The sequence below is a fragment of the Muscardinus avellanarius genome (genome assembly GCF_963383645.1).
Source record: "Muscardinus avellanarius genome assembly, chromosome: 15".
NCBI classification, from domain to species: Eukaryota; Metazoa; Chordata; class Mammalia; order Rodentia; family Gliridae; genus Muscardinus; species Muscardinus avellanarius.
This window is the reverse complement of record NC_137801.1, coordinates 19,887,085-19,902,627: the sequence shown is the minus strand read 5'-3', so window position 1 is coordinate 19,902,627 and position 15,543 is coordinate 19,887,085. Positions and strand designations below refer to the sequence as shown.

The 15,543-nt window shown below is 57.9% G+C and overlaps 1 protein-coding gene across 1 annotated transcript in view; it reads left to right on the top strand.

Moving 5' to 3' along the window:
- DTNB (dystrobrevin beta) overlaps positions 1-1,209 on the top strand; it is a gene marked incomplete at both ends in the record, with an annotated part of 203,282 nt that extends 202,073 nt beyond the window's left edge. Inside the window, 2 exons of the mRNA XM_080711332.1 lie at positions 952-1,005; positions 1,109-1,209. Of these exons, the coding sequence (XP_080567458.1) occupies positions 952-1,005; positions 1,109-1,209 (155 nt within the window). The remainder of the gene's footprint in view (positions 1-951; positions 1,006-1,108) is intronic.
- Positions 1,210-15,543: the final 14,334 nt, after the last annotated feature.

Below are 15,543 nucleotides of genomic sequence, written 5' to 3'. Positions count from 1 at the left end.
TTAGTGAGGCCCTCTGCAACTCAGTGAGACCCTGTTTCAAAATAAAGAATAAAAAATAGGGCAGAGGGTGTAGCTCAGAGGTCAAATGCCCCTGGGTTCCATCCCCAGTACTGCACACACACAAAGTGTTTTCACAAATAATGGAATACTAGAATTTAAAGGGGCTTTAGAGGTCGCTTAGTCCAACTTGTTCCCAATATAAAAGTCCAGGGACCTCATTTGTGACCAACTACTCACTGGAAAGTTCTTCCTTACTGGGGAGCCATATACACATCTCTGTCTCTGATGTGTGCTTGTCCCCCTCTGGGGCTGGCCAGGACCAGCCAGGCTCTCCTTTGCAGGCCGCCCTCCAGTGTCTGATGGCAGATAGCATGGCTCTTCCCACGTCTTCTCCTCTCTAGGTGACGCTGCCCAACCCCTTCAGCCACCCAAATGTGACGTGATTCCCTCTGTTCTCTCTGCCCACACCAGGATGTGGCCCAGCTCTCCAGAGCCCCAGTTCAAGGAGCGCCCAGGAGCGAGCACACCGCTCCAGAGCAGGGGGCCTGTCCTCGCGGGGCACGGGATCTGTGGCAGCCCTGCAGTGGCGCACTGTGACCCACCTCGCTAGTGTTTGGGTTTTTTACAGAAGCCAGTGTTAACCTGGGTGTCCCTCCACTCTGCACTTTTGTGGTTGCTTTCTTGAACCCAAACCCACGTTGTTAGGTGCGTCCCTGGTAGAGCGCATCACCCTAGGGAGTGCGGGCTCCACCCACCATCACGTGAGCGGTGGCATCGGGCTGCTCGGGCTTGCGGCCTCCATTAGTGCTGGGCCTCACGGCACAGGGAGGCCCGCAAGCGGAGCTCTTAGTGGGGCTTCTGTCCCGGGCCTCCCGAGTTACCCTGCCCACCCTCCTTGCTCGCCTGTGCTGTGCCGAAGGGTCACTGGCCTCCTTGGACTTGTTTTCACAGCAGAGGAAGGTGCAGAGGAAGAGGAAGAGAAGATGCAGAATGGGAAGGACAGAGGTAAAGGCCGCCGGCGGGAGCCTGGTCCCCCAGGAGCCCGAGCGTAGGAGCTGGTGGACCCCCTTCCCCGTTTCTGCCCCCTTCCTGCTGCCCCTCCCCGAAGCCCCACGGGTCTCCTCCCCCGCCCTCCCGCGTGACCCTCCTCCCCCGCCCTCCCGCGTGACCGGCAAGTTATACCTACAGGTAGTGCTGTCATTTGACTGACAGAAGCATCCTGGTTTCCAGACACTGTGGAAATTGGCTGGGAGACAGGAAGCAGATACACGCCAAGCACAAAGCCTGACCTCGTGCCTCAAGGGCTTGTGATCCAGTTAGGAGAGCGAGACTGAGGTGCAAAGACGTAGGAGCGCAAAGGAAGCTACAGAAAAGTTCATCGACTCTGAGCATTACAGTAAGGGTGTCCGGGAAGAAAGAGTACCGTAGGCTGGAATAGCCAAATGCTTTTGTGGCTTCCTAGAATAGAAGTAAAAATGAAAGGTGTCAGCAAAGGCCGGTGATGCCTTCCCTGTTGTATTAATATACATAAAACTTATTTAAAGCCGGGCGTGGTGGTGCACGCCTGTAATCCCAGCACTCGGGAGGCTGAGACCGGAGGACTGCGGTTCGCGGACAGCCTCAGCTACTTAGTGAGGCTCTCTGCAACTTAGTGAGACCCTGTTTCAAAAATAAAGAATAAAAAACGGCAGGGGGTGTAGCTTGGAGGTAGAATGCCCCTGGGTTCCACCCCCAGACCCGCAAAAAAAATAATAAACGAGTAAAACCTATTTAACAGGTGTTATGTGGAAGAGAGCTGGTGTATGTAACTTTCATGTGTGATCTCATTTAATCCTGAACAACACTCTGACATGTATCTATAATAATATCCCAAGTTTAGCAGCTAGGAAATAGGCTCTAAGGGTTCTTTTCGTGTAGGGAACGGCCGCACTGGGCTTGAACCGGCTCCTTCTATGCCAGTCTCTTGGTCTTATTCTTTAGGCAGAACACGTAACAAAATTTTCTTGGGACTTATGAGAGCTTGTTTTTATTTTCATCACATATCAATGTTGGATTCCTCCAGAACATAAGCTCCCTGAGGCAGAGATTTGGTCTGTTTTGTTGGTATTGTTTTATGTGCCCAGAACACTGCCCGGCTCTTAATAATACACTATAATTAACCACACGGTGACGATAAGTCCTCAGAGCGACCAGTCAGGAGGGACCCGTTGGCCCCTCAGGAGGGGGAGGAGGCAGGGCCAGGGCCGACCCCACCAGGGCCTCTGGGCACTGAGCCTGTAACAGCCTCCTCGCTAAACTAAACGGGGAGTGAGTGGCAGAGCCCGGGTTTATCCAGGAATCTCCAGCTGCAGCCCCCATGCTTGGTCTGAGCAGAAGGAAGACAGTGGAGCGCAGTGGCCGGGGCAGGCGAGGTCGCCGCGGGGAGGGCAGCCGGGACAGTGGATCTGGAGCAGGTCTGTCCACGGTGTGGACCGGAGCAGGAAGTCTTTGCAGGCTCAGGAGCAAGTTATGTGTCCACAAAGGCACTGAAATTGCCAAGAAAGCAACTGGGAAAAGAGGGAAAACGTTCTGCAGGTGCCGAAGCCACCCGGGGAGCCAGAGGGAGGCCAGGGTGTGCAGGGGGCAGGAGAGTGTGGGGGAGCCTGCCCTCCCCGGGAAGGCGGGAGGGGAAGGGGAGATGCAGAGCGGGAAGCTCCCTCCTACACAAACACACGCCCCGCCCCACGCGTGCCAGCCAAACCCCAGCATTCCTATGGAATGTTCTTGGCCAAAGGCGCAACAGCTGCTGCCCTGGCCTCCCTCCCGCGTGCCCTCCCTGCCCAGAGCCCTTCCCGGGCCCCGCCCCGGGCCCCGCCCACCCGCTGAGGCCCCGCCCACCGACCGGAGGCCCCGCCGGGACCTCCTGACTCACCTGCTGCACTGCCTTGCCCTGTGACATCTCTCTTCATACCTCTCACTCCGAATCTCCTTTTCTCTCCTTCAATGCTTGTTGTACCAGAGCTCCTGTATGTCTGTGTAAAGTCTTTCTGTGAGAAACCCTGAATTTCTGTTCCTGTGGCTTTTAAGTATCGTCCCCGAGGGCAAGAGTGTTAGGACTGGGGTGACAGATGGGTAGTTTTTTAAAATGTTTGATTTGCGACTTTGTGCCAGCCCTAGGTAGGATATATCCCTGTAGCTACAGTGTAGCTCTTGTGTGGGTGGCATAAGACCAAGTGTATTTGTAAATGGCCCTTCTGATTCTCTGCATGATCTAGGGATGAGATTTTATAGCGAAGCTAGCACAATCTACAGTCACCTGGGCACTGGGCATCTACCAACCACAAAGCCACACCTGGTGCCACAAGCCTGTAACTCCAGTACTTGGAGGGCAGAGACAGGAGGGTTGCAGGTTCAAGGACAGCCTCATCTCAACAACCTAGTGAGACCCTGTTTCAAAATGTTAAAAAAGTAATAATTTAAATTTAAAAAAAGAAGAGGGAAAGCATTATTTCCTTAGGATTTCTTTCTTTGGGTTGAAATTTTTCTTACATAATGTAAACACGTCTGGTCAGCACCTGACACAGAGTCTGCTCAACACAGAAGCCGTGGCAGCCAAAGAGCACTTTTGAAGGATTCAGACATCCCGGCCACGTTCGCCTCTGCCTCCCCTACCTAGCTGTCTGCTCACACCTGCTCCACTGGGATACCCTTCCTACTGTGCATCCCTTCACCCTGACCCCAGGTGTAACCAAGACTACACAGACAGGCATAGACCGCCAGCTCCCCGTTCATCTCAGCCACTCGGGAGCGTTATTCTGTATCCCCGTGTCCTCAGAATTTCCTCTCCCAGCTCTGCCTTCCTGGGTCGGGTCAGGGGTTTGCACACCAAAGGGACCCTGGGGCACGTCTGGACAGCAGTGGCCTTCACTGGGGACAGACGCAGGCCTTGAGGGCCCAGGCAGTGTTTGCCACCCCAGGGCGAGCAGGACCATGAGTGGACGACGGGAGCAGAGGCGCCTGCAGGGGGCAGAGCGCCCACCTCGTTCCCTTCCAGAGCCAGATGAGCTTCACACCGGACTGCGCCCCAGAATGCCCTGGGCCGCCTTTACATTTTATCACGTGTGTGTCCGCGGCTGCTTGTAGATAACACATTACCCAGCTATCGCAATGGTCAGGAAGCCTGGAGAGCAGGCCCAGGAGCCCCCAGGTGGGTGGGCCAGGGGGACCGGGCAGATGGGCAGGGCATGGTGTGACCTCCATGTTCTTTCTGGCCACAGGTTAGCGGAGGAGCCCAGACATGGAGGAGCTCGGTAAGTAGAGTGTGGTCACCGCTTCCACGGCCCCTCTCTTTCTTTCTTTCTTTCTTTCTTTCTTTCTTTTTTTTTTTTTTTTTTTTTGAAACAGGGCCTTGCTAAGTTGCTGAGGGCCTAAGTTGCTGAGGCTGTCCGCGAACCTGTGCTCCTCCTGTCTCACCCTTCCAAGTACTGGGATTACTGCCAGGCTGGCCCCTCTCCCTTCTTGCTTGGCGCTTGCAGTTCCCCTTCCCTCTCTTAGGTCATGGGTCCTAAGCCAGGGAAATCCTGGCAGGCTGAGATACAACTGGGCTTTTCTTGAACGAGAACACTGCGCCTTTCCCTTTCCGGGCGAGGCCTGTCTTTTGCTGACTCAAAGCAGGCCAACCCGCTCCCCCGGCTGCACCTTCTCACTCTCCCAAAGAACAGAGCCTGGAAGCCCCGCTGCCCGCAGGCGCGGCTGCTGCCTTGAGGGATGCCTTTCCCATCTCGGGTCTCTACTCACGGCCCGCTCCAGGATATTACAGCTCTCTGCCTGCTCTCTAAAAGTAGAGGGCACAGTGCCTCAGAGGCTGAGGCAGGAGGGTCACAAGCTGGAGGCCAGCCTCAGCAACTTGGTGAGATGCTGCCTCAAAATTATAAAGGGCTGGGGGATGTAGCTCAGTGGTACAGCAACTCGGGGTCAGTTCCCAGTACTGCAAAAAGAGGATGGCAAGGGAGGAGCGACGGGACAGTGACGGACAGCTAGTCAGTTCAGGAAAGAGTCCCCTCCAGGGGAGCGGCCCTGAGACCGCGCCTCATTTTTAAATATTTCCTGCCTTCTCCCCCCACACACACACTTCCATGTTTTGTTTTAAAAATTAGGCATCAAGCCAGGTGTGGTGGCGCACGCTTGTCATCCCCGCGCTTGGGAGGCAGAGACCGGATCGCGCAGGTTCAAAGCCAGCCAAGCACGCTGGCTTAGGAGACCCTGTTTCCAAATAAAAATGTAAAAATAGGTCTGGGAGTGTAGCCCTGAGGTGGGGCTTCCAGGAACCCCAGTACCACCAAAAAAGCAATAACAACAACAACAAAAAATAGGCATCAACAGTGACAGATCTGCAGGGTAGAAATGCCACGGCTATAGCCCCATGATCCAGAAAAGGCACTTTCTCAGACCTCCCCAAGTGCTATCCTGGAACCGCCTCCAGGACGCCCCAGGCTCCCTCCCACGCGCCCGCCCAGCCTGTTGGCTCCCCGCAGACTGTCAGGCGGGTCAGGCGGTGCGTGCCCCACACGGCAGTGCCCAAGAGGCAGGCCTCTCCTGCCCTGGAAACCCAGCGGGGCTGGAGACAGGCTCCGCACGTGCGGGCAAGGCCCTTCCCACAGCAAGTCTGGGCGGCGCCGGCCCGCTGGGGAGCTGACTCCCCTGGCGGGCGGGGTGGGGGGGTGCTAGAGCCTCCTGGCCCACCCCTTTTGGTGCAGAAAAGGAAACCACGGACCTGCCTCGACTCCTGTCCTGTCTGACCAGGAGTTGAGAGAAGCCGGCAGTGGAGTGAAGTGAGCCTGGGGGCCCAGCTGGGGGCTGAGGCCCCCTCCCTGCCTCCGTGGGCACCGGCCTCTTTCCTCTTCGCCCTTCTCTGCCAGTTCTTCCCAAGCACCCACCACAGTCCAGACGGAGCCCTGGGCCCCGCTTCCTCCTTCCACGGAAGCATGGTGGGGCCTGTGACCTAAGAGCCGGGTTCTGCCAGCGGGAGGGCGAATGCGCTTCACCCTGTGGCTGGGGGGGCGCCCGGCCGCCCCTCCCCGCAGAGGCTGCAGCTGTCGGCTGGGCTGGCCTGTCGTGCGTGCGGGTCACTCACGGGGAGTCTGTCTTGCACAGGCGCGGAGGACGTGGAGAAGCTGGCACCAGCAGACGAAGGCAAGCTCTCCCCCAGAGGCGCATTCCTGTCCATCTTCCCGCCGCACACCTGGGCCGGGCTTGCAGGCTGCCAGACGTCACTCAGTCACTCCGCGCCAGGGAGAGGGAGCCTGGGCTGCGAGTGGGGAGGGCCTGCCGCCCAGCTGGGCTCCCCACAGCCCTGCATGTACTAGCATCTTTATTACGCCCTCAGGGCATGGTCTCATCTCTGCATCAGGAATTCACAGGGAGGTTGAAAAGAAAAAAGCACTAATCGCTCGTGTGTGTGTTTGTGTGCGACCTGATCTCCTCCTGGCGCCTGGCCAGCACGCCGCGCTCCCTAGCGGGGCACCAGTTTCCTCCTCACCTTTGACCTTTAAAAACCAACAGGTCTTCTTCCGTCTATGCAAAGAAAGCTGCAGGTCTCGCTCGGTGCTAGAGACATTCACACCCTGGCCACAGAGCTAGTGCTAAAAATAGCCTTCTTCCTTTCTCTGCTGGCGAGGCCTCCGCCCGCCCGGCGCTGCGGGCTCTGCAGCGGGCTGCGGGCGGGAGGTGCGGGGCTGGGCCGCCAGGGGGCGCTGGGGGGCGCTCGCGCAGCCTCTCCCTTTGGGGCTCCGTGGGGCCGGGCGCACGTGATGAAGTCCAATTCCCGGTGATTTTCATTTATTTTTTTCTGCTCCCTGGGCTGCAGGATGTTATTTTTAGTAGAAGAGCAGCTATAAATATTTATAAAGGGCAGCGACTGGAATGGAGTTGAGGCCCCGCAGCTGGCTCTCCTGCCCCCCACCCGCCTTCGCGGACCCCTGCCCGCGCCTGCGAGGTGAGCAGAGCCCGCGGGCTCGACCCGTGGCCGCACGTGGAGGAGCCCGGGGAGTGCCTGGACAGGGGCGGCCAGCCCTCGCGCCGCTCTCCGCACCCCATTTCCAAAGGGTCAAGGCTGGAGTGCCCGGGGCACCCCTGGGCCTTGCTGGGCTCAGATCCTCCATGGTATGAGGGGCGCGTGCACGTGGGTGGCTGCATCTGTGAGAGAACAAGAAAAATGAGAGAAGGGGCTGTACGAAGGACGCTCGCCCCCGAGGCTCAGGAGAAAGCCCCCTCCGGAGCGTCAGGAGAGCCAGCAGGACATAAAAAATGGTGGAAAGGGCCCCACATGCTCAGGAAACAGGGACCCCAGCTTGACCAGAGGGCAGAGATGAGCACACACACGTGGAGGGTTCTGGGGACTCCCCATGGGGGTGAGATCAGGTGTGAGGGGGCCGGCCTAGGAGGAGACCCTGCTTGCCTCCAGGATCCCAGCATCTTGTGCTGGTACCTCGCCTGAGCACCAGGCAGAGCCCACCTCCCCGTGCTTCACGGGGTAGGAGGAGCCAAAGAACAGACTCCAAGCACCCACTCCAAAGCAGCAGGTGCTCAGGCCCAGGCAGGCAGTCCCCTCGCCCCTGTGGCCACTCTGCCCACTCTGCCCTCGGGAGCTGCCCCGCTGGCATTTCTGCCGGTTCCCCTGCTCTCTGGCTGGCCCAGGAAGGAGCTCCTGGCCACGGCCGAGGCCTATGACTGGGTCCCGAGAGGGCTGCGGGGATGACTCGATCACACACACACACACACACACACACACACACACACACACACACACACACCGCAGGATCATGGCTTTGTGTGAATGCCTGTTGACAGCTGACTTCTCTTAGCGCTAGAATATCTGCTATTACCTAAGGCCCCTGAGGCGCCTCCTGGCTTCTTAGCACCTGCTTTCAGGTCAAGATCTGCTTCAGAAGTTCCGAAGCTGGGTCCCTTTCCTCAAGCCTCCCCTAGAACACAGGAGGTCATTCAGTAACCGGCACTTTCTTCTTAATTGCCCCATGGCCATTTAGGAGCCGAATTTCACCTAGGGATTTACATAGTCTTTTGAGAGATGTGACCCCTGAGGACATCCCCTACAGCACCCTAGCCTGGAAGAGGAACCAGATGCATTCTGGGTTTTGAGGAAGAGCCTACTCTCCCCCGGCTCCCATCCATAAGTCCCAGACACCCTGAGCATCCATCTATCTTCACACCCCCTCCTCTGCCCGTTGTGCTTCACCCAATGGCAGACGCTCCTCTCCCGCACCGCTACTCCCTGCTCCCGGTGCCCGCAGCTTCAGAAAGGTGCGGTTGCCATGGTGATGCCTGGAGCAGTCTGCCTCCCTGCTGCACCTCCTGGTGGAGGAGGGCTCAGGAAGAGCCGCGGTGGACGTGGACGGGGAGTCTGGCCTCTGTGCTCTGGGGTCAGGTGCAGGGGAGGGCAGGTGTGGGAGGTAGGGCCTGCCTGCCTCAGGAAGACACTAGCTGAAAACCACACGCCCCTTGACAGGACCTCAAGGTGGGGATCAGAAGCTGAGTGGAGCTCTCGGACAAGACACTACGGTGGTATGGTGGTTCTCAACTGTAAACATGCAGAAAATCCTCTGGGGGCCTGAAATACTGAGAGCGTGGTCATTCCTCCAGAGTTTCTGATTCTGAGGCTCCAAGCTGGAGCCAGAGAATCTGCAGTTCTAGCACGTACCCAGGTGATGTTGGCGCTGTTGGTCTGGAGACCGCACTAGGAGAACCACTGCGCCGTTCAGAGGAAGAAAAAAAAATCACGTGCATGCAGGAAGCCATTGCCAGCCAAGCAGAAAAATGCCCGCGTCAGTGGTCTGCTCTAGAGGAAGGAAAAGAGGGAGGGGACCACGGAAGTTCATTTCTTGGCTGAGGACCCTGGAAAATGTGTGCTGAGTCCAGTAACCCCCGGCCCGAGTTTCTTTTGGGTCTCCCGTTAACAACCAATAAAGACCTCAGATGTGGCGAGCATGGGAGGGGCAGCATGTAGGCAAAGCGTTAGGTTACAGAGGCTGCAGCCCTTGGGCTCCTGCTCCTGCTAATAAGGAGTTAACCATCATTCGTAGTCAACTGTAGCCTGAATCCTCTTTGGCCCAGCAAGATTCCATTAGTAGGTAATGGAAAAACCTTCCCAAAGCCAGGCGTGTTGGTGCATGCCTAGAATCTCAATACTGGGGAGGCTGAGACAGGAGGATCCCCCGTTCAAGGCCAGCCTTGGGAACTTAGCAAAACGTAGCAGGACCATTTTTCAAAGCAAAAAATAAAAAGGCCTGGGGCGGGGTTGTAGCTTAGAAGTAGACTGCCTCCGGGTTCAATCCCCAGTATAGAAGAAAAAATAAAACCCTGAATGTCTGGCCTCCAGCCATTGCTATACTCCCCGAGTTCACAGGCCTGGGGGTCATTGGACAGGGCTGACCCTTGGTGTTCCGGGGTACCTGTACCTACTGGACTTTTTGTTGTTCTGCGGTAGTGGGAGTTGAGCCAGGGGCATTCTGCCTCCATGTTACACCCTCCAGCCCTTCTTTTGAAACAAAGTGTCACTAAGTTGAGAGTCTTCTTAATTTCCTAAGGCTGGTCTCAAACCTGCAGTCCCCCTATCTCAGCCCCCCAAGCTCTGGGATTCCAGTCCTGGGCATTTCATTCAGGCCCCAACCGCTCCAGAGCCTGCCGCGAGCCCCCAGGGCCTCCTCCCAGACCTTAGTCTCCCTCCCCAACTCCCTGGAGAGGAGGAGCCCAATCTGGTCTTGGGTCTTAAGTCTCCAGAAGTCTTCCCCACAGTTCTCCAAGTCCCAGACCTGGTGCTCCTCATGGCGGGTTCTCAGCTGCCCCAAACACGCAGGCCCGCCCCATCTCCTCTCCACAAACCCCAGTGGCCACGGGCCATGGGGAGCCCCATGTCTTGCTCCTGGCTCAGGGAGCTGCGCTGGGTGGGGAGACCCTTCTGGCCCCCGCCACCCTACATCACCTCTTCAGGCTCCCTGACGGTCAGTCTCTGGGCTAAGGTGCCTCTGGGCCAGCAGGGGGGACACGGGCGGCCCTGGGTCAGGAGCAGGAGCCAGCTGGCCACGAGGGGGCCCCGCGGGTCCCTCCTTCTCCCTGGCCCAGGCTGGAGTTTTCCCTACTTTCCTCATCGCCCGGGCAACTGGCCTGGCCTCACCCCTGCCAGCCCGCTCACCCTGGGACCCCAGCGCTGGCCTCACCCCTGCCAGCCCGCCCACCCTGGGAGCCCAGAGCCCGCCCTGGGAGGGGGGAACAAAGGCACAGACGGACCGACAGCAGGCAGAGGAGCCGGGAGAGGAAGGGACAGGGACACAGTAGCTGGAAGAGGAGCAGAGCTGAAAGGGGAGGGCAGTCGCCGGCTGGTGCAGGTGAGTGGAGGAAGGCCAGAGAGAAGCTGGCCAGAGGAGCAGTGGGCAGACTCCCACCCGCTCCAGGCTCCTGGTAATCAATCCCTTTGTCCTGTCGCCCACAGCTCATTAGCTCTGGGGTTTACCCTAATTACATCCCCTAGGCCGGCTGGGCCAGGGGATGGCTCCACACCGCTCCCACCTGCCGCACCTCCTCCCCAGGCTCTTATCTGCCCAGCCCCTCCCTTCCCCCACGCCCACCTCGCCCCAGCCCGGTTCTCAGCGCTCAGCTGCACCCTCGAGGGGCTGATGGGATTTCCTGGAGGCTCTGGGGTTCAAGGAAGCCGCTTATCTTCCTGCCTTCAGCCATAGCGAGAGAGTAGATTGGGGTCACTGGGAGGCCTCTGGAGCCAAACTTTGCACACCGTGGGGTTTCAAACTGGAGCAGAGCAGGGGCCCTTGTTTAATGTTTCTGTTTACTGAAGCCCCCGCCCTGACCTGCCCATGGCCCCCACCTGGCTCCTCCTCACAGGTCCTTTCCTGCCCCCATTTTATGATGCGTTTGGGTCTTTATTCCCCTGGGGCAGCAGCTCCGGGGACAAGGTCACTCTCCAGTGTGCACACACAGCTTCCCCCAGAAAAGGCCTTCCTGCTCCGCTCGGCACACCCAGGAGCACCCTGGACAGGAACTCCTGCCCAGCAGGGACCTGGGGCACTCAGGCTCAGAAACTACCAAGGCCCCAGGTGGAGAGGTACAAACACAGAAAACCCAACTTCCCTGAAGGAACCAGCCCAGAGGGCTCGGTGATGGAGTGTGTGCCTAGCGTGGCTCTTGAGTTTGATCCCCAGTGCACGCGCGCACACACACACACACACACACACACCCCTAGAAAATGAAAGAAAACACTAGAACAAACAAAATCCCACACCGTGTATGGTGGCGGCTCTGTTGCTGACGTCGCCGGCGGGCCAGGCCAGGCGTGTCTCTTCCAGGGCCTTCGCTCTAATGGGAAGGGAGCGAGCACGTGCGGGTGCCTGCCGCGTGCCAGGCGTGCTCACACATGTGCTCTTGTCTAATGTCACCTGCTCCGCAACCGACATGTGATGTTGGCTTGTAATTCAGAGCTGAGGAATGAGGCCCAGCAAGGTCAAGTGTCTTGCCCGCGGTGATGGTGTGAGGAGCCACACCTGTGTGCTTGACTCCGCAGACTCCTGGGACCTCAAGCTGCTGATGAGGTAGAATTTCAGAAGGGTCTCAGGGAAGAATATTCCAAGTGTGGGGGAGGAAGGAGCAAGGAGAGGGAGGGGGCTCGGGCTCAGGAAAGAAGAGCAGAGTCGCCTTATTTGAATGGGAGCTTGGGTCACCCACCTCAACAGCCACAGTGGAGGGATAACCGCCCAGACTCGCTGACAGACTTAGGTACTTTTCGGGTTTCAGCGCTGGAGATTGGATCCAGGGGCCTTGCCCGGGCTGGGCCAGTGCTCCACCGCTGAGCTCCATCCCCAGCCCTCACTGCCGGGCAGCGTGTATGTGGGCTGCAGGGCTACTGGGGATGGAACCCAGGGGCATCCTATCTCCAAACTATACTCCCAGCCTGATTTTATTCTTTTATTTTGAAACAAGGTCTCACTAATTGCAGAGGGCCTCACTAAGTAACAGCCTGGCCACAAATCTGCAATCGTCCTGTCTCAGCCTCCCAAGTATTGGGATTACAAGCGTGCGCCACCATGCCCGGCTCTGACGTGCTTTTTAAAATCTTAACCAAATAGTGTCTCTGATTCCCAATGTCACGTCCACCTCCGGCTGACCCTTCTCCTCGGCAGCGTGGTCATTGCAAACCCAGCCTGTACCTGCCAAATATGGGCTCCGTGGAACCAAACCCAGCGAGAAGAGGAGGTAGGAACCGCCCTCGCGTGCCGCTCTGCTCTAGGTCCCCGCAGCTGCCCGGAGGGTGCCGCTATAATGCCATTGTCGCCTATGGCCAGATGAGGAGGATGCCCAGGGACCCAGGGAAGCCCCCGACTCCGGGCAGGCTGGCGCCAGAGGCACCTCCTGGCCACTGGGAGCCGCTGCCCGATCTCGGTGTGTTTTCTGTTGCGGTACCAGAACACTGGGTGATTCATAAAGGAAAGTTTTTTTGCGTGTGGTTCTGAAGTCTGGAAGTCCAAGAGGCGAGGGCCTCATGCAGCTGCATACATTGTAAAAGCAGAGGGCGACAGCTCGCCGGACCACAACCTGCTCTTGCTGTAACTAGGCCAGTCCCACGAGAGCCATCTGACCACCTCCGGGAGGGGCCGCCAGCGCTCAACACTGGGACCCTGGGAACCACATCAACATGGGTGTCCGAGGCGGTGGACCACATTCAATCCTTAGCACATGTCCGTGGCTAAGAGATGCGGGAGGTTGAGCAGGATTTCTGGGACTGGCACATTTTTTCCACATATTAACTCCTTAAACTGGAAAAGAAGAGGCAAAGGCTGTTGGCCAGGGAGCTGTCACTAAGTCCACTGTGCATCCAGGAAGCCCGCTCACCTGGCCTGATGTCCAGGCCGGGGTCTCCATCCTCCACCCCACTCGGCGGGGCAGGAGTGGGAGCTCCGGGGCCCCGTTCCTCCGAAGGATCACCCGTTCCAACTATCACATTCAGCCCTGGCCAAAACCTCTCACCAATGAGTCTTGTCTGACTCCACTGACGCCCCCACCCTAGACCTGGGAGGGGATCAACAGAGATGTAATCCTTACTCCAGAGAGGGCCTGACATGGGTTGGGGCTAGTCGGAAAATCTTGGAACTTGGGAGTGTGAAGAACAACTGTCTTGACAGCTCGGGACGCTAGAGCCAAGACAGTCAGATGGGCCAGGAGAGTGGAGCCGGGAAGGGGGAGCCCCCCAGGGGCGCATGCGCACAGGGTGGAGCTGGTCCTGCAGCTTGGGATCAGCCGAACCTTTACAGGGTGTCTGAGGACGCTCCTCCCTCAGGAGAAAGTGCCAGGGAGCTCACTCTACATCCTGGCCTCGGGCTAAACGAGGACTCAGCCCCTCTCCTGGCCCCACATCCTCCCAGGCATCCTCATTAGCTAACTCGGGTGCTGCTTCTAGACGCCAGGCCTTGCCCACCAGCAGACAGACGTGCATGGCATGTGTCCCCCACACACGTGACATCACCCTCCATTAGTGCGCCATCCGGTGACTGATCTGAGCTAATCCAGCAGAGGGGACCCCCCCACACCCTCTGCTTAAGTCCTCTGCAGAACTAGAGCGTAAACAGGCACGATCCTGTGCAGATGAAATGGGGTGATGTCCTGCCAGTCACACCGAGAGCTTGAGGTCCGGGAGACCCCCGCGTGGGGTGACGTCATTACCCTCCAGCCCAAGGAGGAGGCCGCCCAGGGCACAGAAAAGTGCCATGGGAAGAAGAGCCCAGCCACGAGCAAATAAAATGGTAGCCACGTAGGAAACAGCAGAAAGCAGCCTGTCGCTTCCGTGAGCCCACCTCGTGCTCGTCCTAGCGTCTCCAACGCTGCCTTAGAGTTTCAAAGGGTTCTTTGGCTGCCTCCTGCTCTTCTTGCCTGGGCTTAAATATGCTTGGTCAGCTCCTTTCGTGTATTTTTTTTAAAGAAACATATACCAAAGAAATTATTTTAAGCGAGCCCTCCCTCCCGAGATGAAACGTCCCGTCGCGGCTCTTGTGTTTGAAGCCGCGCTGCCTGTCGCCCCCGAGCCCCGCGACTCCGAGGTCCCTTTCGGTCTGGAGGCCCGCGGTGATGTCAGCCCGCCTCAGCTGTTTTCAATTAAGCCCCCAGCGCTGAAGCTGCGTAAATGGCTTCAGCCAGTTGATTTTCCAAAGGGTCGATTATTTTGAACCAACGTGTCAAAACAAAATCAACTCAACCACAACACATCCAAAGCAAATAAATACATCTTTTCGTAGGTTTACCTTAAAAATTACAAAGGCAGGGTAAGACGCAGCGGGCCGGTCTGGACGGGGCCCCCACCTTCCCGGGGAAAGGGGGAGCACCGGGTTCTAGTTCAGCTTTCCCCAAAACAGGAGGTAAGAGCTGGCAGCCCAAACCAGAGCCCGGCCCGGGGCGGGGCGGCCCAGGCTCCTGCCTGAGATGATGTGGCCTGGAGTCATGGTGGCCCAACCCGAGCACTTCACTGCGCCCACTGCCCCGTCCCTCATCCTGGCAACCTGGAAGCCAGGTGGGGAGGGTTTCTGGCCCTAAAGGAAGTGGGTGGCAGAGGCCTGAGGGTGTTGGTGAGGCGTGAGGTGCGCTGGTGACCCCGCTGATGTTGGTGCTCCCTCCTGTCCCATCTCCTTTACCAGTTCTGCGCCCGGGGAAGGAGAGTGTTGAACACACAGCCCTGCCCGGGCTAAAGAAGGGGGGTGCTCCTGGATTTGAGGGTAGAACATGCCCAAAGTCTTATTTTGTTTGGGTCAGATTTTTATTTTATTTTCTATTTTTTATTTTTATTTTTAGTGGTACTGGGGGTAGGACCCATAGGCTTTCTACCTCCGGGCTATACTCCCAGACCTTTTTTATATTTTATTTGGAAACAGGGTCTCACTAAGTTGCTGAGAGCCTCACTAAGTAGCTGAGGCTGGCTTCGAACCTGTGCGATCCTCCTGTCTCAGCCTCCCAAGCGCGGGGATTACAAGCGTGCGCCGCCACGCCCGGCTGGAGGGTCAGATTTTTAAATCAATCTAGTGAGCTGCAAACGGTGAGACATCAGAAGATTTTATGGCAAAATCCAGGCTTAGTTCCTCTGGCAAAGTTAGACTACCGGCTCTGCTGTTACCTCGGTTCCCCAAGGTGACAGGTCTTCGGAGACGCTCAGACACCCAGCCCTTGCTGGCCACAGCTGTGCCTCCGGCCGCTGCTCAGAGCGGATCCATGGCCATCGCTCGCCCTCCAAACCCGCCAAAGCCTCAGCAGACAGGTGGCTCCCTCGGACTCTGAGGGGACCCAGCGTGCAACAGAAGCTTAGGAAGACAGGGGCTGTAGGGTGAGGGCGGGGGGCCGCTCAGAGGCAGAGCGCAGGGATTTGTGGGGACGCGTGCACACCCAGTCTGCCCTTTACTGCGCCGCTTCTGCACAGCCAAAGAGCGCCTCACCGCCAGGCTGGACCCATCCCTCTGGCCCCACAGCTGCTCCCCGCACCCACCTTCTGCTACCAGTGCTCGA